The 21067-nt window shown below is 38.8% G+C and overlaps 1 protein-coding gene across 10 annotated transcripts in view; it reads right to left on the minus strand.

Moving 5' to 3' along the window:
- Positions 1 to 18081, minus strand: part of ints1 (integrator complex subunit 1) — a 30162-nt gene extending 12081 nt beyond the window's left edge. For 2 of the 10 annotated variants that reach the window (XM_084419331.1, XM_084419335.1), the window contains exons 1-37: positions 17988 to 18081; positions 17767 to 17860; positions 17486 to 17586; positions 17108 to 17386; positions 15707 to 15903; positions 15484 to 15621; positions 15246 to 15405; positions 15065 to 15170; positions 14101 to 14287; positions 13862 to 14007; positions 13293 to 13434; positions 12894 to 13070; positions 12686 to 12794; positions 12387 to 12437; positions 11793 to 11913; positions 10747 to 10824; positions 10498 to 10655; positions 10274 to 10409; positions 9952 to 10043; positions 9806 to 9866; positions 9528 to 9725; positions 9320 to 9449; positions 9065 to 9244; positions 8296 to 8445; positions 8036 to 8215; positions 7847 to 7951; positions 7603 to 7770; positions 7408 to 7519; positions 7167 to 7325; positions 6448 to 6594; positions 6259 to 6357; positions 6038 to 6162; positions 3985 to 4239; positions 3733 to 3892; positions 3463 to 3594; positions 1875 to 2055; positions 542 to 665 (exon numbers count right to left, since the gene is read on the minus strand). In XM_084419331.1, coding sequence (XP_084275457.1) covers positions 542 to 665; positions 1875 to 2055; positions 3463 to 3594; positions 3733 to 3892; positions 3985 to 4239; positions 6038 to 6162; positions 6259 to 6357; positions 6448 to 6594; positions 7167 to 7325; positions 7408 to 7519; positions 7603 to 7770; positions 7847 to 7951; positions 8036 to 8215; positions 8296 to 8445; positions 9065 to 9244; positions 9320 to 9449; positions 9528 to 9725; positions 9806 to 9866; positions 9952 to 10043; positions 10274 to 10409; positions 10498 to 10655; positions 10747 to 10824; positions 11793 to 11913; positions 12387 to 12437; positions 12686 to 12794; positions 12894 to 13070; positions 13293 to 13434; positions 13862 to 14007; positions 14101 to 14287; positions 15065 to 15170; positions 15246 to 15405; positions 15484 to 15621; positions 15707 to 15903; positions 17108 to 17386; positions 17486 to 17540 — 4998 coding nt within the window. In that variant the 5' untranslated portion in view covers positions 17541 to 17586; positions 17767 to 17860; positions 17988 to 18081. Of the gene's footprint in view, positions 1 to 541; positions 666 to 1874; positions 2056 to 3462; positions 3595 to 3732; positions 3893 to 3984; positions 4240 to 6037; positions 6163 to 6258; positions 6358 to 6447; positions 6595 to 7166; positions 7326 to 7407; positions 7520 to 7602; positions 7771 to 7846; positions 7952 to 8035; positions 8216 to 8295; positions 8446 to 9064; positions 9245 to 9319; positions 9450 to 9527; positions 9726 to 9805; positions 9867 to 9951; positions 10044 to 10273; positions 10410 to 10497; positions 10656 to 10746; positions 10825 to 11792; positions 11914 to 12386; positions 12438 to 12685; positions 12795 to 12893; positions 13071 to 13292; positions 13435 to 13861; positions 14008 to 14100; positions 14288 to 15064; positions 15171 to 15245; positions 15406 to 15483; positions 15622 to 15706; positions 15904 to 17107; positions 17387 to 17485; positions 17602 to 17766 lie in introns of all 10 variants that reach the window. The other 8 variants (XM_084419338.1, XM_084419336.1, XM_084419332.1 and 5 more) reach the window with 6 other exon arrangements.
- Between the last annotated feature and the right edge of the window lie 2986 nt (positions 18082 to 21067).

Here is a 21067-nt window from a genome sequence, read left to right on the forward strand (position 1 = left end):
GAATATATATTATTATAATTTAATAGAATATTAAAGTTGAAAGAGTTGTTACTTTTGTACTTTTTGTCTATTCCTGCGCACAAATGAGTGCACATGACTACATTATGGAGAAGAGAGAATTTTAATTTAGTAGTTTTAAACGTGTTTAAGCAAATTAAATAAACCGAAAAGTACAGTGCAATTGTACTCAAACTTAAATATTAATATGTAAATTTATAAAGTAATGCATTATTTTAATCAAAAGTAATCTGATTACATAAAGTACATTACTTGTAATGCGTTACCCTAACAATGCTTATGAGTGAATGAATAAACTACTTGTACCATAAAACATTGAAACCATTTATGTAATTGAACTAGCCTGTATTTCATATTTACGAAAAAAAAGAGGAATATTAGCTGTACCCTTCTTTTTTTTTTTATCTCTCTAACAAGGAGGAAGACGTTTACATGTTTTACGTGTCATTTGCACCCTCACATGTACATATTTAAATCTGTAGCCACACCCACATGATCAGTTTAGAGAGAGAAACTATTTTACCTTGTTTTGAGCAAAAAGCAGCTTCTGCTGAAGATCCGAACACACAGAGGTCACCTCTGGGTCGAGCAGCTCCAGCCAGTCCACCAACAGCCCTGAACACGAGCCAGGCTTCTTTGACTCAGTCCTGCCAGGGAGGACACACACAACCGTCATCAACCCAGAAAATACTCAGTGTTTCCGGCAAATAAATAATACACTAATTAAGTCAGTGATTCCCAGCCACTGGCATGTGTACTACCACTTAAAAGTTTGCGGCTGGTAAGATCTTTTCTTTATGTTTTGTAAAGAAGTCTCTCATGCTCACCAAGAATGCATTTATTTGATAAAAATACAGAAATAAAGCCCAGTAATATTGTTAAAATATTATTACAATTTAAAATAACTTTTCTATTTGAATACATTTAAAATTTTAATTTATTCATGTGATGTCAAAGCTGAATTGTCAGCATCATTACTCCAGTTTTCAGTGTCACATGATCCTTCAGAAATCATTCTAATAGGATGATTTGCTGCTCAAGAAACATTTCTTATTATTATCAATGCTAAAAACAGTTGTGCTGCTTTATATTGTTGTGGCAACCCTGATACACTATCGTTCAAAAGTTTGGGTTAAGTAAGAAATAAAAAAATCATACTTTTATTCAGCAAGGACGCACTAAATTGATCAAGTGCCAGTAAGGACTTTTATGCTTTATGTTCACATAAATGCAGTTCTGAATGTGTCACTGTTTCCACAAAAATATTAAGTAGCAAAAACAGTTTTCAAAATTGCTAATAACAATAAAAACCATCATTAATATTTGAGCATCAATAATAATTGATAATTATTGAGCACCAAATCAGTCTATTAGAATAGAATAGAGATTTTAAAATATTTTTAAATAGAAAATAGCTCTTTTAAATTGCACTAATATTTCACAATATTACTGTGCTTACAGTTTTGTTGATAAAATAAATTCAGCCTTGCTGAGCATAAAGGCTTTTTTCAAAAAAGGTGATCATAATAATGGTGATTTTTCCAGTATAATATGGGTAAAAAGGAACACATTTCTGGTTTGCTGTTGATGAAGGGGTACTTGAGTCTTTACAAAAGCCCCAAAAAGTTGTGATACACTAGTTTACATCATAGAGCCACACTGCGTATGATGCAGATTTGGTCTCACTGTGACTTACTATGGTAACTTTGGCTGTTCGCCAGGGATATATAAAAAAATTATAATAATGTTAACCCAATTTTACTGTGTGTTCCTTCCCCACCTAGAAACAGTATCCCCAGCATACAAGAAAGGAAATCTGTGATGAGGCAGCGTAGAGTGACTCATGGTGCGCTTACATTTTGGAATCCACCTCTATTTTCACCCCTCGTTCCTCTGTTTCCTGTAGCAGCAGAGAGATCACCATGGCAACGGGACCCGCTGTGTTTCCTGGGGTCCCATTCTCCGTACCGATGGTCATAAGCAGGGATAACAGCTCCTCTAGATATGGAGACTTCACCTCCATGAGGCCCTGCAACACTAAGGCACACAAGGTTTTTGGTTTATAATATCGGCACTCTTGTGAAACACACATGAAAAACAACCCATCGCAGCCAATCCCACATCGCAAAAATGAGAACTACCACACGCTTAGCTTCTAAGTAACCCTGCGTCTCTAGAACTCCAGCCCCACCACACTAACTTTCATGAGGAAGTATTTCAAAAGTACACCCTGGCCTTTGGAGCCGTCGGGACGTAAACAAGCCCTGGAGTGGATGTGTGGCCCTGTGTGAGGTTGTTTTTGTTTTGGTGAGGTTTCAGAGCAGAATGTTAAAATCATAAAAGAAACATTAAGGACAGCGTGAGTGATGATGCTGGTGCATGAGTCAAACGCTGCCCTCCGGAGAGACTGACTAATGCTGGCAACCACTCCAACACCAACACACAGAAACTTCACTGCCTCTGTAGAGCTGACTTACCCTTCGGTCCTCGTCTGTTAGCCTTACGTTTGCCACAAACCAGTTCAAAAATATTTTCCAAAGCATTGCTATAAGAGTACACTACGTAGTTCCCAGAGGAGCTATAATGAAAGTTAATAACATCATACAGAGATAAGTGCTGTGTAATATAGGCCGCACAAAACATTCAAGGGATTATATCATATTTTTCCCCCCCTGATGTCCACTTATGTTCCTAAAGTTTTTCTGGGTCACAAACATGATTTAGTCATGATTTAGTTTCTTAAGACCATTTTACACACCCTCTCTAACTCTTAGGCCTGTTTCACACCTCTCGCATGAGGCAGTAAGTCACGCTGCAATGAAACTAGGCAGTTGACGCATATGTTTAAGAACTTATTTATAATAAACGTTGTGTAAATGCTTAAAGGCCCCGGTATACTTCAAGCGAAATTGAAAAACAAACTGGTGCAATGTCATTTGGAACAAAAACAGGCTAAAACAAAGTTAGTTTGATGCTCGTTTCGGGAAAATTCTAGGGTGGTAAACACCTTCGAACTACCATTGGTCTGTGGCGATGATATAATAGATAGGTGTGGCTCTGAGGCTTTGCCTTACTCAACGTGGAATCTTCTCCGGTTCATTTCTTTTGTTCAGTCGACTGAGGTCAGAATCTGAACTCTCCCTCATTTAGCCTTCAGTTCTTCAGATATTTAGAAATAAGAACATCTAATCTACTTCCTCTGAACACCAAAAACTCTTTGTAAATGTGGACAGTCATATGTTCATGTATTCAGTTTGGAAAGAGTAGTTTTGGCAGCTTAGTTTCAATAAATGTACTTCTTGGATTCGGGAGGAAGCTGTGATTTCTAAACATTTTAGTACGTTTTCTCAGTACAATGAACTCTCTAATTTTAAAAGATCACAGAAAATTTGATTAATTGTGATATGACCCTGGGAACTGGAAGACCGTGAACAGCTTAAATACCTTTTCGTATAAGTTCAGGTTCAGCGTTGCATTTTTCTCCAGCTCTCAGAGAGGCAATAATGCCCCTCGCTGCCACTTCAGAGTCTCGCCTGTACGCTAGTGATTCAGCCAAGTGCAGGAATCCTGTACGAACTGATAACACAGGACACAGTCAACACCATTATCAAATGTATTTTCTGACCTGATTCAGCTAGTTCAGTTGTCAGTTTGAATATGTGCTTGCAAATGTGACCTGCAACAGCCTAAAATTCAGGAATAGGAGTGACTCACCATCTGTGATGCGATGTTTGTGAGAGTACTGAGCTGCCAGAGATTTCAGCAGGCTGTGGAGTGGCCCCGTCTCTACCGCGGAGTTCTCCAACCACGTCAACATCTGCACAACGGCGTTGAAGAACAGCGATGAGAAGCCAACGTCTTGAGACACCAACCGCTAGAGGAGAAAAAGAGAAGTAGACAGAGTGAGCAAGCAAAAGGAAGCACCAGTGAGGATACTGAACATGCAGGTATGAGTAAGTTAGGTACCTGGTAAAGATGGAGTTGGCGCAGTAGAGGACAGGAGATCGTATGGCTGTGGTGCATTGCCATGACCAGGGCTCCAGCGTGGGTGGAGTTTAGAAGGGCTGCTAAGGCTTGTAGGAGTCGTCCGGCAGCGCCACTCTGCTGGATGTGACCCTGCCGTGCCCGCAGAACCTCCTGGGCCAGGGTCTGCTGCAGAGATAATGACAATGGTCGGACCGGGGTCGGAGGCCAGCGAGGATCCACCTTCAGAGGGAAGAGCTAGACGGGGAAAGAGAATCGTCACCATCACAGTCAAGTCAAGTAATAAAGATCTAAACTGATATTCATCACTGGAGTTGAATTAATGAAGAACAGGGTCGCCTATGTGATTAAAATGTCTCAATCTGGGATTTGTCAGTGACACTGTCAGTGAGGGGTCGTGCCATGCAGAGTCTAAAGGGCCCAATATACTTCAAGTCAAATCAAAGACTGAATGGGTGTGACATCACTTTGAACAAAATTGTCAAAAAAAAAGAAGGCATTTTAGAGTTTGTTTAGGTGATTCAAACAGCTTGGCTTCCAGAAAACTTCACAAACCAATGAAGTTTGTTCTTGTATGTGCGGTTGAGCTTCCGTTTATCATATTTGAGTGCTCTATGTATGTGCACTGATCACCGTTTATATATGAATAAAAGTCTAAATTAAATCTCTTCATCATATAAAGCAACCGTGTCTCTTCAGAAGACTTGGATTAAACAGCTCAATTCATATGGATTACTTTTAGAATGTCTTAATGTACTTTTTAAAGCAGAGGTCTTCAATCCTGTTCCTGGAGGGCCACTGTCCTGCAGAGTTTAGTTCCAACCTGCTTCAGCACACCTGCCTTTGAATATTAAAGCGATTCTGAAGTGCTTGATGAGCTGATTCAGGTGTGTTTGATTAGGGTTGGAACTAAACTTTGCAGGACAGTGGCCCTCCAGGAGCAGGATTGAAGACCTCTGTTTTAAAGCATAACATTTTTATAGGAATGGACTTTCAATGGAGGGACAGAAATCTCTCAGGTTTCATTCAAATATTATTTGTGTTCTGAAGATGAACGAAAGTCTTTTGGTTTTGGAACAACATGAGGGTGAGTTTTACTATCTTTTTAAAACTGATTCAGTATTTCTTAAACATTTGACAGTTTTAATCACAATCCAATAATGATATTGTGATGTATTATAACACCTTCACATACTATTGGAAATTTCCTAATACTTCCCACTTCTGAAGTTGTAATTACGAGCTTGTCGCATTCAAGTGTTTATGTCAGAAAAAAAAAAGAAGGGGAATCATGGAGGACACCAGGCTTATACTTGTCTTATTGGGGAACTCGTATTAAAGCAGAAATGATTTTTAGCATCCCATTCATTGACTATATAACAATATAAACATTCACCCTGCTATCTAGTCAGCTTGCTGACGATTCTGGAATTTAGATCAAATACAGGCTATTTTTGCTGCGTATAAACCATACAATATGCTTCAAATGATTTTTCATATATGTAAATATGCACTACTTAAATGACAAGACAAGGTGATGTAGCTGTTGTGGAAAAAAACTAATAAAGAACACCATTCACAGCAGCAATCGTTCTCCCCATCGCCATGTTCAAAGTTTATAGCACGCCCAACTCGGAAACTCGGTTATCAAAATTATCTCTGAGTTTCCCAGTAGTAAATACGACTTGAGAGGGCCTATGTGTCCAATTCTCTACTAGGAAACTCATATTTACATATTTACTAGGAAACTCATAATTCCGATCGCATGGGAAGGCAGCATTAAACCATCAACAAAATCTAGATTCATCTAAAGAAATCTACATCATGTTATGAGGTAGTTGGCAATACTTATCCTTAGAAGAGAGTGACCCGGAAATTGGCGAGAGAAAGGGAAAATGTGAACAGGACAGACTGGACTAAGACTGACCATGTCAGATTATCAAATTATTATTAATAACATGGTAGAATGAAATCTTGGCAGGAGAAAAAAAACCTCTAAAAAGCAGCATAAGTAGTTCAAAGTGAGGTATCATACCTGTAGTAGGATCCCAGTGAGATCATCCTCTGGGCCGATCGCTGGCACCTGACTAACTGCTCTCATCTTTACAGAGCCATGGGGCGTTTCAACGGTAACCTTAGCCCTGTTCACCTCTGAGCTGTCTGTAACACATCAGATTAGCAAAGGAGTCAAGTGAGAAAAACAGCACCATAATTCCCTGCTGTCTTAACCCTTGGTGTGAGGCATTTGATCCTGACCTCTGCGTGAAGGAAGTGAAGCACTGAGCAAACTGTGAAACGTGTGTCCTCCCGTGGCTCCTCTCTCATGCTGAACTTCTACTAGATGAGCCATGTAGTCTAACAGATAAAAGATATACATGATGTTAGCATAATTTCACACACACTGAATGCTGGGAGAACAGAGTACACCAAATGAAAGATCCTCACTCTTGTCCATGATATTCTGCTCCAGTGTCTGGGGATCATGGGACACGGCCTGGTCCAGATACTGCAGCAGTTTGCTCATGCTGGAGACGGGGATCCCGAAGGACTGGACGAACAACAGCAGCTGCGTGGGCTCCAGATCCTGTAGGGCTGCAAATGACAGAGAAACCCATTCGGACTTGTAAACAAACCTTTGGGGTGTGACGTCGGGGTTTAAAAGATACTTAAAATTCAGTAGTATTATTGATTTGACTGCACTGACACTGTTGGATGAGAAGAAAACTGGAACTGAACTGAGCTGAATAATGACACTTATATGAACTCAAGACTAAACTGAATAGAGATGAATAATGATACTATTGTCTTTTCAGAGCTGCTCATATCTGAAATTTAATTTGTCTCAAATTTGATGAAGTTTGCATCACTGATTCTGTTATTTTACTGATTATTAATGTGAAGCTCCTTTGAAAATCTGTATTGTATAAAGTGTTATATGGCTGTTCAAAAGTTTGGGGTCAATAAGATTTTCTTTGACAGAAATTAATACTTTTATTCAGCAAAGATTCGTTAATTTGATCAAAAGTGACAGTAAAGACATTTGTAATGTTGCAAAAAAATTCTATTTCAAATTTTATATATATTTTTTTTACTTTCCATTCATCAAAGAATCTTTATTGAAGAATACAAGATATATATAAATAAAGAATACAAGATATCTATACCTGCATCAACCAATCGGGCAACCTCAGATCGGATCATTCGTAATTTCAGCCAATCTGGCAAAAGAAGGGCCTCCTCAGACGTGTCAACCAGGAATGCAGTAGGAAGGGGCTTTTTATCAGGAAACCAGATATCCAGCAGTATATAGAACTCACTTTCCCCTAAAAAACACAATCACAGTAGCTGTTCCTCCAAGTACAGGCAGAATCAATCCCCACACACGGCAACAGAGGAGACACTCACCTTTGGGAGGTCCCAGCGTGAGCAGGATGACCATAGCATGGACTACCAGAATGTGCATGGTGGCTGTTTCTCCTGTGGTCCATCGCAGGAACACTTGATCCTGAGACTCTGACTGTGATGTTTAAAATTTGGTCTTTAATCATGTGAACAAGCAAGCAGTAATATGAATTTCCAGTTCAGTTAATCGTTCCTTACCCAGCTGTAGAGGTCCTCTCCCTCTTTTGTCTTCCTCATACGACGGATGTAGGCAGAGAAGATGGTGATCAGAGCGGAGAGAACGGCGTCAGACTCAGGTCTGCAGGAGTGCTTGGAGAACAGGCAGTTCATTATAGTGGAGCGTTCCACTATCAGGCGAGCTACATCCTGAGAAGAGGAGAGACGAAACAGGTTAGACTAGAGCTTTTCTCAGACAGATAAAATGCTGTAGGTTTAGACTAACCAAGGCCAGGTCATTGTGGAGGGACTGCTCCTCCACTGGTGCATGCTGGGATAGGTAAATCAGGTATGCACTGATGGTTTGAGGATCGGTCTCCATGTGAATGGCCTGACAAAAAAAGGAAAACCACACAAACATAAGCTGATCAAGTTACCGATATTGATATTCTTGTAACTTTGTAGGTAGACTGACCTGCTGTAAGGCGCTGGCCGTCAAGCCTCTCACGCTGTCAAACAGAGGCAGTTTGGGGAGGTCTTGAAGGAGCCACTGGTAGCCTGGCAATAACTCTGCATCTCCAGAGTCCTCCTCCATGAGCTGATCCCTCTCCTCTCCATCTCTTAATCCTCCCTCCGTCAGCACCAGAGACAAACCCTGACACACATCGCAATCAACAATCTTATTATAGCGTCTAAATGAACCAAGCACTGGTGGATGGTTAATTAAGTCCGCACCTTCATGGCCAGCACTCTAGAGGCCACTTGAGAAGAACTGAGACGGCGCAGGAAGTAGTCCAAGACCTCGCATGTGGTCTGTTCGTCAGCCTTAGGACCCAGCAGAAGGTCCTGCAGCCGCCCAAGAAGCTGCCTCTGTTTCTGCTGCCTCTGATGGGAAAGATGAGGAGGGAAAAATACAGTGAAAACAATAAAAAAAAAAAAAAAAAAATCTATTTTAAAATGTCATTTATTCATGTGATCAAACCATGATGAATTTTCAGCATCATTAATCCAGTCTTCAGTGTCACATGATCCTTCAGAAATCATTCTAATATGATGATTTGCTGCTAAAGAAGCATTTCTTATTATTAACAATGTTAAAAACAGCTGCTTAATGTTTTTGTGGAATCCGAGATGCCTCTTTTTTCAGGATTCTTTGATACAAAGAACAGCATTTATTTGAAATGGAAATCGTTTGTAAGATTAAAAAGATTATAGACGAATTTACTGTAGCTTTTTATCAATTTAACGCATTCTTGCTGATAAACTAATTCAAATTAAAAAACTCTTTAATGGTAGTGTATATATTCAGCATCTTTGCCCACCCTAACAATTTTCCTACAGTAGGGATAGGAATAACGGTCATGTAAAACTAAACTTTGGTTTAAGACAACCTTACAAGATGACTTCAAGGGGAAAAAAAGAATTACATATGAAAAAGTATAGGAAAATAAAATATGGCCCTTTGAGGAGACAACAGACATGTGAGATCGAGACTGAGCTTTACCTGTCTTTTCTTCGCTCTCTGCTCTTTGCTCTCTCCTTCTTCCTCATCATCAATGGAAGATGTGTCATCAGCGGCATCGTGGAGGAGGAATTCGCACAGGCACTGAACGGGCAGCACATCCAATGACCCTTCACTAGACTGGACGAGATCAGCCAGCCACGGCATAGACTGAGAGGAGGCCTGGACGGGGGGAAATATGAAATTTAGCGAGTTCCTTAAACATGGCTCTTAAGAACAGCATAGGAAAGTGTTTACTTGTCTCTGGATGATATTGAGCAGGAAGTCAGGGTTGCGGCTGCGGCAGAGCAAATGGCCCAGGCGCAAAGACTGGTTCAGAGTCTTCACTTGATCCAGGACAAGAGGAGGTGGCCTACGTGGGGGTCCCCTAAGTGAACCAAAGACAGGGTCAGTTTCTTTAAAAACACACTGGATTATTAATGCAGTGACAAACAGGAAGTCATACTTGGGGTCCAGGCTGGTGAGCTGGGACAGCAGAAGGCTGTTGTTCTCTGTTATGGTCTGCTTGGTGGAGGCGGCTGCCAGGTGGCTCTCAAAGGCCAGGATCTCCTGCCGCTCCTTCTGAGAGATCTGCAGCTCTCGATTGATCATTTCTGTTTTGGTCTCCTCGTCGGCCACCGTGCACGGAGGGTAGGAGTAGTTACTGAGAAGAGAGCAAAAGAAAGAGTCAAGTGCTGAAATATCCATAAAACCACATTTCCACACAATATGCAGAACACTTACTTTGTCATAACCATCTCCATGAGCATTTTCAGACTGGGGTAACCATCCCACGCTGCCAAACCTGAAACCATCAGTGACAGCGATGTAATGGCGTTCTAATGAGATGTTATTATGAAATGCAAGTATTGCATCATATCTGGCCTCACCGATTTTCTGTGGGTTGAATGCTGCGACCACAAGCAGCAGGAGCCAGGCCTTCCAGTAAAGAGTTGATATGGCCAGATTAGGAGGTTGATACCTAAAACGGAACATTTAATAAAGTATTTCACCTCTCAGATGAATAAACAGCCCACAAACAGAGTAACAGATTCCAGGAGCGGACAGACCACAGTGTAGCTTAAACCTCAATGCAAATAATCCATGACACCCAATAATTATCTGGCAATATAAAGCTGATGAATCACTGCCTAATAAAATAGAAGTGAAAAAACAGCAGGGAATAAACTCGGTGAAGGGTAAAAGTCGTACCCTGCAGGAAGCTGGATGTTCTCTGGGTGATGGTAGGTGCAAAGGTTCAGCACAGCATCAATGAGCTGGATCCTCTCGACTCGCAACACATCCAAGTCTACAGATGATGACGTAGGAAGACAAACAATCTCGCCAGCTTTAAAAACAGACCAGATCACTACTAAAAAGGTCTGAGCTATGTGTGTACTGTACCAACATTCCTCTAACCAGGAGCATTGTCTTACCATCAGACTGAACTCCTGCAGCTCTCTTCACCAGGTGATCGGCCAGCTCCATGGCGTCAGCAGGGCCCAGGGGCAAATCACGAGAGAGACCGATCACCAAGATGCGCATCAGTGTGTCCTCCAGCAGAGGAACCTCAGAGCACAGCCGGAGAAAGAAACTAACAAACAGGAGAAATGCTTTAGCATCTATTAAAAAAAAAAAAAAAAAAAAACTTTCTGTACGATGTTCAATCAGAGATGATATCTCACTTTCTGTCACTCTCAGGTGGCCAGTTGTCCCATTTGTAGTAGGTCTCAGGCTGCTCTGTGAAAAGCACCTTGTGAAGACTGTTGAAACACAACGAAACAATCAGCAAAATAACAATCTACTGTAGGCAAAGGTGTTTGCAAAGTCTTACAAGCAGCGTTACAAGTGAAGTGACAGTTTAATTTAAAGGTTACAATGAGGGTGTAAAATGGTCATGAAATATTAAATAAATTATGTTCTAGGCACAAAAAACTTGACTCACATTTTAAAGGGGTCATGACATGAGAATATAAGACAAATTTGACATACAAAAGGTCTTTGCACCATTAAAACATCCTGCAAGTTTCATAGCTTAAAATGTCCTTCTCATTTATTTAAAGGGATACTCCACTTTTTTTGGAAATAGGCTCATTTTACACCTCCCCCAGAGTTAAACAGTTGAGTTTTACCGTTTTCGAATCCATTCAGCCGAACTCCGGGTCTGGCGGTACCACTTTTAGCATAGCTTAGCATAGATCATTGAATCGAACAAGACCATTAGCATCTCTCTCAAAAAAATTACCTATTTTCAGGCGCTCCGTCATATCATTACGCCTGCTGCACTCATGGTACAGCAGCAAAGTTTCTTGATTATTACGCAGGAATGAGAGTATAGTTCCTAGCCATATCTGCCTAGAAAATCGCAACTTTACATTTTCCGTCGGTCTTAGTACACGATGTAACTACAGAAGAGTCAAATAGGAAATAGGAAAAATTCCTTAAATAGGAAAAATATCGAAACTCTTTGGTCATTTTTTTGAGAGAGATGCTAATGGTCTTGTCCGATTCAATGATCTATGCTAAGCTATGCTAAAAGTGGTACCGCCAGACCCGGAGTTCGGCTGAATGGATTCGAAAACGGTAAAACTCAACTGTTTAACTCTGGGGGAGGTGTAAAATGAGCCTATTTCCAACAAAAGTGGAGTATCCCTTTAATCAAGCTCCAAAAACTTTTTATTTATTTATTACTTATTTAACAAAACTAGCCCTACATCCCTCTTATCCATACCAGTGCACATAGTCTTTAGCTCCCACTTTACTGATGGTGGGAACCACGGAGTGTAGCCACCACACAGCATCTCTCTGGATGGCAGCGATCTGGTTCTGAAAGGACCTCAGTGCTTCCAAATCTGAAATACAGACATTCGCAACCTCATTATCATAAAAAAAAAAACAGTTTTGAATGTTGGGGTCGGTTTACACCTGGTCACTTCCGATCATGAAAAGACCAGGTGTAAATGCCCTCCGAAACTCTTCCGAGACGGATTTAAACACGATCACTCAAACCACTTCAGGAGGGGGTCTGAGGCCAATTCCAAACCAAACTGGACAAGTGTAAATGCATCTGGTTGTTGAAACCACATATGTAAACTTTACTCCTCCCAAAATGTAAAAAAAAAAAAATGTATGTGTGAGAGCGTGTTAAAGGATATATGACATGTTATAGCCAGATATGACAGCGCTACTGCAGCACGCATTGCCACAGATGAGTAGCTGAGTATCTCTTCAGCAAGCCAACGCGCAAACTGTAGCAAATAAAACTGAAAGTAAGTCTTAGCACACAATCATCTTCATTAAAAGTAGTGAGACAAAATTATCTTACCAGTGCTGATGCCGCTCTCTCTCCTATTGCGGCCTTTGGTCTTGAAATTAGCTGATGATAAATAAAATGCAGCTCATATTCGTTGCTTTCATTGACGTGAACTCCGTTAAATTTGCATATAGCGCGGGAATTGAAGATCGGATAAATATATTCGTTTTTCGGAGACACACTTATGTGGCCAAGTGTAAATGGAACCATTTTAACAAATCAGATAGCTATCCGATCAGTAAAAACCCATGAAGTGATCAGGTGTAAACAGGCCCTTGGATATAAGGCACTAAGAGTATAAAACATCTTACTCTTCTTCTCTCCTTTGTCCCACGCAATGCCGGCCTCTTTGACCTGAGCCGTGATCCCCAACATCATGGACACCGTCAAGAGATCCGTCACTTGGATGACAAAACGCTCCTGAGATGGATAAAAAAACAAAACATGCACAGGCAATACATCAAAACATATTTTCTTTTAAGAAACTACACATAATAAATACATCTATATAGTCCTCACTTTAAACTCCATGTCCACATAAGTGGCCTCTTTCCTCTCTTGCATGAGGCCTAAACAGAAGGACTGGAAGTTGATCTCATGTTTGGTCTGTTTAATGATTTCCCTAAGCAAAGCCCTTGATGCCCGCAGATAGTCATCCTTATTGGTCAGCAAGTCCTGGAACACCATTGCCAGAAACTAGGGACAAGACAAAACAACAGGGCTCAAAATAAATGTTATTAAACTTCTCGGGTCCATACTTCATGTTAATGCCACGACTGGAACACGTCAAAGTTTGATACGGCGAGTTAGGGATCTTGAATACAAGTATGAGCAATACTAACAGTTACAATCGCCTTAGAAAGCAACACTGAATACAGTTATTGTGTATGAAGCCAACAATGTTGTTTGAAAAGTCACCTTGGGTGCCTGCTCTGGGCTATGTTGCAGAACAGTATGGAGGACTTGCATATTGTTGGGATTTCTGGCATTTGACAACTCGTTAAAGATCACAAACTTCACCATGGTGCCCAGATTATCTCTGTGAGCATTTAGAAGTTCCCTGCAGAACATTACAAATACAAAAAGGTACATAAAATCAAAAAAGCATTTAGACTTTACTTGGGGTGTAACGGTACATGTACTCATACTGAATATTTTTGGTGCAGTACGCATATGTGCCGAACGAATACAGTGTTGTTTTAAACACTGCATGTGAGGAACTTCTCTCGAAAGTAATTTCAAACTCAAGAGATTCCCCCCTAGGATGGGACAATATCATTTGTATCAATATACTTTGATGTTGCAAACACATCTGAAAAAATAACAAAAGACACAGAGTGAGCTGCTATTGGAGAAGTGCACGATCCAAGTACATACGTACCGAACCATCATTAGTGTGTACCGTCACACCCCTAGAATTTAAATTACTAACTTATAATTTTGTGGAGAATAACCCAAGAGTTCAGGTTTGAAGGTGTAATGCAGACCTGACACACAGCATGTAGTGGTTGAGGAGAACTTTAGGTTTGAGGCGGATCTTGATAAGGTTCGAGATGACCTCCATGTCGTCTGAGCCGTGTGTATTACAGTTCATGCACAGAGACATGAGAAGATCCTGTGCTGGCCGAGTCAGCTGGAAAAGCATCAAACAAGAACAAACCTTTAGATATGTGGTTTCACACTCTCAGACAAAGACACTTCCTCTCTTTTGTCCAGCTTGTTGTACCTTGGGATTCTGTAACCACATCTCGAGTCTCTGCACGGCCATCAGTCGGACCTCTTTATAACCACAGGTGGCCGTGAGAAGACGCAAAAGGTTCCTGGACACATTGTCCATGGGCTGGCGACGGTTCAGCTGGTCCCTCAAAACATCCAACACATACTCCTCCACACTTTCAGCCAGCTCCTCGTACCTGGAGGCAAAGCAGATAATGGTTACACACATCCCATGTTCCAAGTTACAGATTTGTAATTTGTTTTTGTTTTTTTACAATATGTAAATACCTGTGCATATTGCGGTCATAATTCCAAAATTTCAGTACCAGTGAAAATTCATAAAACTAATTTCCAATATCACAGAAAAAATTTATAGGCTACTTAAAGACACTCATTTATATGCAAAATTATATATCTTCTGCTAAATATTTAACAAAATATTTATACAACATATTAGTTACATATACACTACTGTTTAAAATTGGAAAATTAAATCTTATCTTATCTAAATCTTATCAATATTATTTAAATTTCAAATAACTTTTTTTATACATATTTTAAAATGTAATTTATTCCTGTGATGCAAAGCTGAATTTTCTACAGTCTTCGTGTGTCACATGATCCTTCAGAAATAATTATAATATGACGATTTGATGCTGAAGAAACATTTCTGATCATCATCAATGATGAAAACAGTTGTGCTGCTTTTTTTTCAGGACTCTTTGATGAATAGAAAGTTTAAAAGAACAGCGTTTATCGATGTAAAAGTATTTACTGCTAATTTATCAATTTAATTAATCATTGCTGAATAAATGGATTCTTACCAACTCCAAACTTTAGAAGTCAAAACCATGCAATGTAGCATTCTCAATTTAGTAAACATTACTTTAAGTTCTCAACATAATTATTCAATGTAATACAGTTCTTTATAATTAAAGACTACTACAATGTCTTGAGTATCTGTAGTTCCATACCTGGGCATGACCTGTCCATCATCCTCTGGACTGAGTTTCTCTTCAGCGATAAGAAGCTCAGTCTGACCTTCATCTTCATCTGGAGTGGAAGGATGAGGGCTGTTCCCTAAAACAGTATTTTGAGTCAATTACACTATTTGTTACTAACGACCTACACGACTGAATATAGTGGACCACCAACCTGCACTGAGGTCGCCTCCTGACCGTCCCGTTTCCGTCTGGAGCAGCATACTCTTAGGAGGCATCTTTGTTGTGAAGGCAGTTTGGATGTTATCCACAAATGTTTTACAGTGCGAGCTGTCCACCCAGATCCTCTCACCGAGAGAGTCCTCAATGTAGACCTGGGGAACACCACAATGACAGCGTATCAGCACTATGATTACTGTGAGACAGGAAAGCTGGCCAGATTGACTGCTTACTTTGACAAATATCTCAGGCCAGTTTTCATCCTCCTCATAGGCGGCCATCAACAGGTTACAGGCCAGCACGGACACCAGGTTGTTCCCCTTGGCCTTAAAGTTAATTGAGGCATCACGGCGGAGCAAACTGCAGAGAGCCTGATCAAAGACGTTCAACACAATTAGCTACGTCACCAGCAGCAACTGTAAATTTCAGTACTATAGCACAGGAGATGAAATCTACCTCTATCACACCCTCTGTGGCAAAGACATTGGGCTTGATTTTGGCCAGAAACATGAGGCTGAGGTACAGCGTCATGTCAGGCTTGGCTCTGTTCATCTTCAGCTGTTTGACAGCCCCGCAGAGCACACCCTCAATGCGGTCATCATTACCCTCTGCCTCCGCTGCCTCGATCTCATCCAGAAGAACGGCAGGCGACACTGAAAAACAAGCAATAACATGTTGTGTGAATTAACATTGCGTCTAAAATCAAAAATCAAGGTCTATGGAAATATCTGCGCCGTCAGATCATTTGGACGTGTGCTGTGTTCAAGAGATAACAACGATATAAATACTGTTCGTTTTCTCACACAAACCGCTCGTTTCGTGTCTTAGGCCATCAATGTGTACTTATGATGGGGAATTGTTTCATTTGGACGATGGGGAATTGTTTTAATTTGGACTCTGTGCTTGTGTTTTGAGACAGTGACCATAGACCTGCATTATATGACTGACAGACAAGAACGGTTTGACCTAAAAATATCAAAATTGAAACTACTGCGGAAACAAAGACACCTACATCTTGGATGCCCTTGAGGTAAGCTAAAACATACCAAAAATTAATTTCAAAGTGAACTATCCCTTTAATAATTAATTACACTTTAGTTTTTTAGTTTTTTAAGGGGTCCTATTATGTCCTTTTACAAAGTCTTGATTTTGTTTTTGGGCTGTACTAGAACATGCTTTCATGCTTGTTCAAAAAGCGCATTATTTTTCAAACATTTTACATTATTACAGCTCCTCTCTTCCCAGTCTGTCCTGAACTGCACCATTTCAGGAGAAGCTTTTATGAGTAGTTCTGGAAGCTGTTCTTTGTAAAATGTGCAGCACACAGATAAATGTTGGGGTTCTAATGTTTAGGAACAGCGTTTAAAATAAATGAACCACTCTAAGTTCGTCAAACAAATGAGTTGTGGAAAAAACAGTGTGTCTTTGACACAGCATCAGCTCATCCAGGCCTCCACTTTTCTGCATATTCCGTGAGAGATTATTAAAATAAGTAACATTATGACTTCATAAAGCCAGGAAAAATCGCGTTGTAGTCCAAACGAGCCGTTCGTTGTAGTTCTTAAAAAGTGGATTCTGTTAAATAAAATATCTCCCTTTGAAATGGACTTTGAGCTTTGCAACCTTGCAGATCTTTGTTATGCTCAAACTGCAACATTACACACTAACTAAAGTTAAAAAAAAGGAAAAAGCATAAAAGGACCCCTTTAATTAAAAGAGTTTGATCAATCTTTTTCTCTTCGGCTTTGGTGTCAAAGTTGGTATTAATAATTAATGGATTTGACTGACAATGGTATCAACTAGAAAATACTGACATTGTGAAACCCTAAATTAGATGAAAGTTTTTCTGAATCTCACCTTCAATAGGAACTACAGATGGCTCTTTGATTGAAGGGGATATTGATCTTTTGTCAACAGCAGCCACCTCAGCGAGGCGTGAGAGGGCACTGGGTGGAGTATTAGAGAGCTTGGGCCGCTTGGACAGGCTGGAGGAAGAGGGCAGGGATGAAGACGCCTCTCTCTTGCGGTCTGGGGGCAAAACGGCGGACGGTGGCTTCAAGAGAACTGGGTTTGCTTTGGGCTCACTGCCTTGACTCTTTGCTCCAAGAGCAATGAAATCCCCTGGAGGTGGGTGACCTGTCACAGGATGATAAAGACATGTCCGAAAATTGTCATGAAATGTCCGAAAATTGACATAAAAATGTATTTGTCATAATCACAGCTAAACACTCTTACCTGATGGTTTGGTGTTACTAGGACGCCTAATGCTTGTTGGCTTTGGTCGATTCATTGTTACACAATTTCCACAAGTTCCAACTTACTGTAACTGTAAGAGACTTAAACACAACAAACTTTGAAAAACATTAGAGGAATTACAATGATATTGTCATACATGCAAAAGCTGCATTCAGGTAAACTATACGAGCTGATATGTTGTTGATATGGCATATTGATATTCGGAGCAGGTAACATTGATATTATAACATTGAAAAGGAATGTAAAACGCCTTTTATTACCTTTAAGAGCTCTTAATTCAGTTCGACTTGTCTTCTGTGTTTGTTTACAAGCTGCATCTGGTATGCGAGTCTTTCAACATTTGGCAGGTAATGGCTTAGCAAAAAACATCAAACTTTAGCGCAATGTACTTTTTAGAAATACAATTCAGTGCTAACAGCAAAATGTATTTAATATAATGACATAGTAAGAGCAGAATATGAAAATAATATTTATAAACAACCTCGTTCTTTCAACTGCGCTGCTACATGACTTGCCGTGTACAAATGTTCCTACTTCTTCTTGCTGCAGTGGGAGAGTTTCCTGAAGGAGCGACAGCGCCTCCTACAGCACTGGAGACTGACTCAGTGGCCATTCGGGATATTCGAAACAAAAATTAGTAAACAAAAATAATAGTACTGTAGGTATTGATAATGACAGTACACTTTCATGAGTTATGTTAGGGATATTTTGTACAATAAACAGTCACTGTGTAATTGGTACTGTGTTGGATTGCCTCTTATCATGTGCATATAAAATCTACAGTTACTGAAACAAAACCAGCAGAAAAGCACTATGAAAAGTTTTATGAGCTTTGAAGAAAAAAAAAAAAAAAAAAAAACATGTAGGACTTTTCAATAAATACATAAATAAACACAATGAAACATGATAAGCTGAAGCTTTTATGAGCTTTGAAGAAATTGAAAAGAGATTTTGGGACTTTTCCAATTTTTTTCCAAAAATAAAATAAAATAAAATAAATAAATAAAATAAAATAAAATAAAATAAAATAAAATAAAATAAAATAAAATAAAATAAAATAAAATAAAATAAAATAAAATAAAATAAAATAAAATAAAATAAAATAAAATAAAATAAAATAATCAGGCTTAGCTTTTATGAGCTTTGAAGAAATTGAAAATAGATTTTGGGACTTTTCCAAAAAATAAAATAAAAAAATAAAATAAAATAAAATAAAATAAAATAAAATAAAATAAAATAAAATAAAATAAAATAAAATAAAATAAAATAAAATAAAATAAAATAAAATAAAATAAAATAAAATAAAATAAAATAAAATAAAATAAAATAAAATAAAATAAAATAAAATAAAATAGGCTTAAGCTTTTATGAGCTCTGAATAAATTGAAAAGAGATTTTGGGACTTTTCCAAAATAAAATAAAATAAAATATATTTAAACAAAAAAATAAAAAATAAAAATAAAAATAAAAATAATAATAATAAAAAAAATTATAAAAACAAAACACAACAAAACACAACAAAACTAAACTAAACTAAACTAAACAACACAACACAACACAACACAACACAACACAACACAACACAATAGGCTTACACTTTTATGAGCTTTGAAGAAATTGAAAAGACATTTTGTTTTGAGACTTTTCCAAAAACAAAACAAAGTCATAATAAACAAACAAACAAACAAACAAACAAACAGATAAACAAACAAACAAACAAATAAATAGATTTAAAAAAAAAACTTAAACAGTGTTTAAGTCAGTAAACCTGAATATATTATTAATGTATTTCACTTAATAGCAATATTATTGATCTATGAGACTTTTTGTAAACAACCACAGAATGGTATTTTCTGAAACACTAGCCTTTCTCTTAAACCACATATACATAGGGTGATTAGATGTCTCTGGGTGGCACTGTTGCTATGGAGCATTTAGGGACTATACAAGGAATAATGTTTCCAAGAATCTTCACTTTGAAAATGATGTCAGGCATGGAAACAGACATTACTGTGCCTGCCAGACAAAAGAAAACAGAACTTTCACCCAGAAAAAAAAAACCACCACAGAGAACGCACACTGTAAGGTACTCAGCAAAAACAACATGTGCTTGTAATCAGACCTCTACGGAGAAAATACACATGTGTGCCTGGTTACAGTCGCTGTAAGTATTGTTGAAAACATACTTCTCTGACAGGAACAATGAATGGCCGCTTAATTCTGAAAGCCTTCCAGATATGAAATATGCATGCCACTTCTAAAATGTAGCGAGTGGAACAAAATATTCCATGTGTTTCAAACCCAGACAACTCAAAGAAGATTTGCTGAGCATTTCAGTTGTAATGGACTTTTAAAAGAATCTTCTCTGCATCTGCCCTAGTCAATATAGTCAATATACAAAACCATTAGCCACGCAAAACTGCCCACTTGTTATATAAAGTGTTTTTCATATTAACCATACTTTTATGATGTCAATGGCACACTTACTATTCCAAATAAAAATCTAATGTCACAGGGGAAATCTGGAAAAATAATAACTTTTTTTTGCTGTATTTTTAGGTAGGCTGTTTATAATTAAATAAATGATCAGGGCTCATAATAACATGAATAAACTGCAATTATTATATAAAGACAACATAGTTTAAACATATTTTTCAGTTTTGGAAGATTCAAGCAAGTCTGTCTAATGTTTGGCTTAAGCCGGCATGATCTTAAGAACATGAGGATGTGTTTCCACTTAAAATCTCCTTTTTTTTCACTTCCACGTGGTGGTTTCCCACAAGTCCCACAGGAAAGCAGAATGGCAGTTCATCACTTCTTTTATGTTATTTGAGCTACATTTGTTTTTTTCGTCTTTTGAGGTAAGAATGGTCCAAAGATCAGGTGCGGGGTTTTTTGTAAAGTGATATTTTTCACCTGTGGACAGAGAACTTTTTTTCATCAAACTTTAATTGTAAATATGTAAGATAATTTATTTTATTTTAAAGATTTTTGGAAAAATGTGTTGTGAGAATAGAAGTGATTTTAGTACACACTCAGTGAGTATCTCAGCATAATGAAAGATTTCATGCAAACAAAAAGCATGTTTTCAGTTGCCGTTCGGTAAAACTTGGTGAAACAGATTGACAGAGAGAAGTTATTAAACGCCACCCAGAATTCTGGGCATGAAAGAATCAAGAAGCCCAAACATTGATATCAAACCCATATGCTTTCTCAGAGAGTGGATGTATTTGTGTTGAGTCACTAGAGACTGAGAGAATGACTGAGCTATAAGGAGGACTAAACTAGTCCACATAATTAGGTAGAAAACACACACACACACACACACACACAAACAGGCGCACACATCTTTGTGGGGACTCTCCATAGACGTAATGGTTTTATACTGTACAAACTGTATGTTCTGTCCCCTTACACTAACCCTACCCCTAAACCTACCCATCACAGAAAACTTTCTGCATTTTTACATTTTCAAAAATATATAATTTAGTATGTTTATTAACCCATTTCCCTCGTGGGGACCGCTGGCTGGTCCCCACAATGGAGGTGATCTCAGGTTTT

Source organism: Rutilus rutilus, assembly GCF_951802725.1.
Source record: "Rutilus rutilus genome assembly, chromosome: 1".
NCBI classification, from domain to species: domain Eukaryota; kingdom Metazoa; phylum Chordata; class Actinopteri; order Cypriniformes; family Leuciscidae; genus Rutilus; species Rutilus rutilus.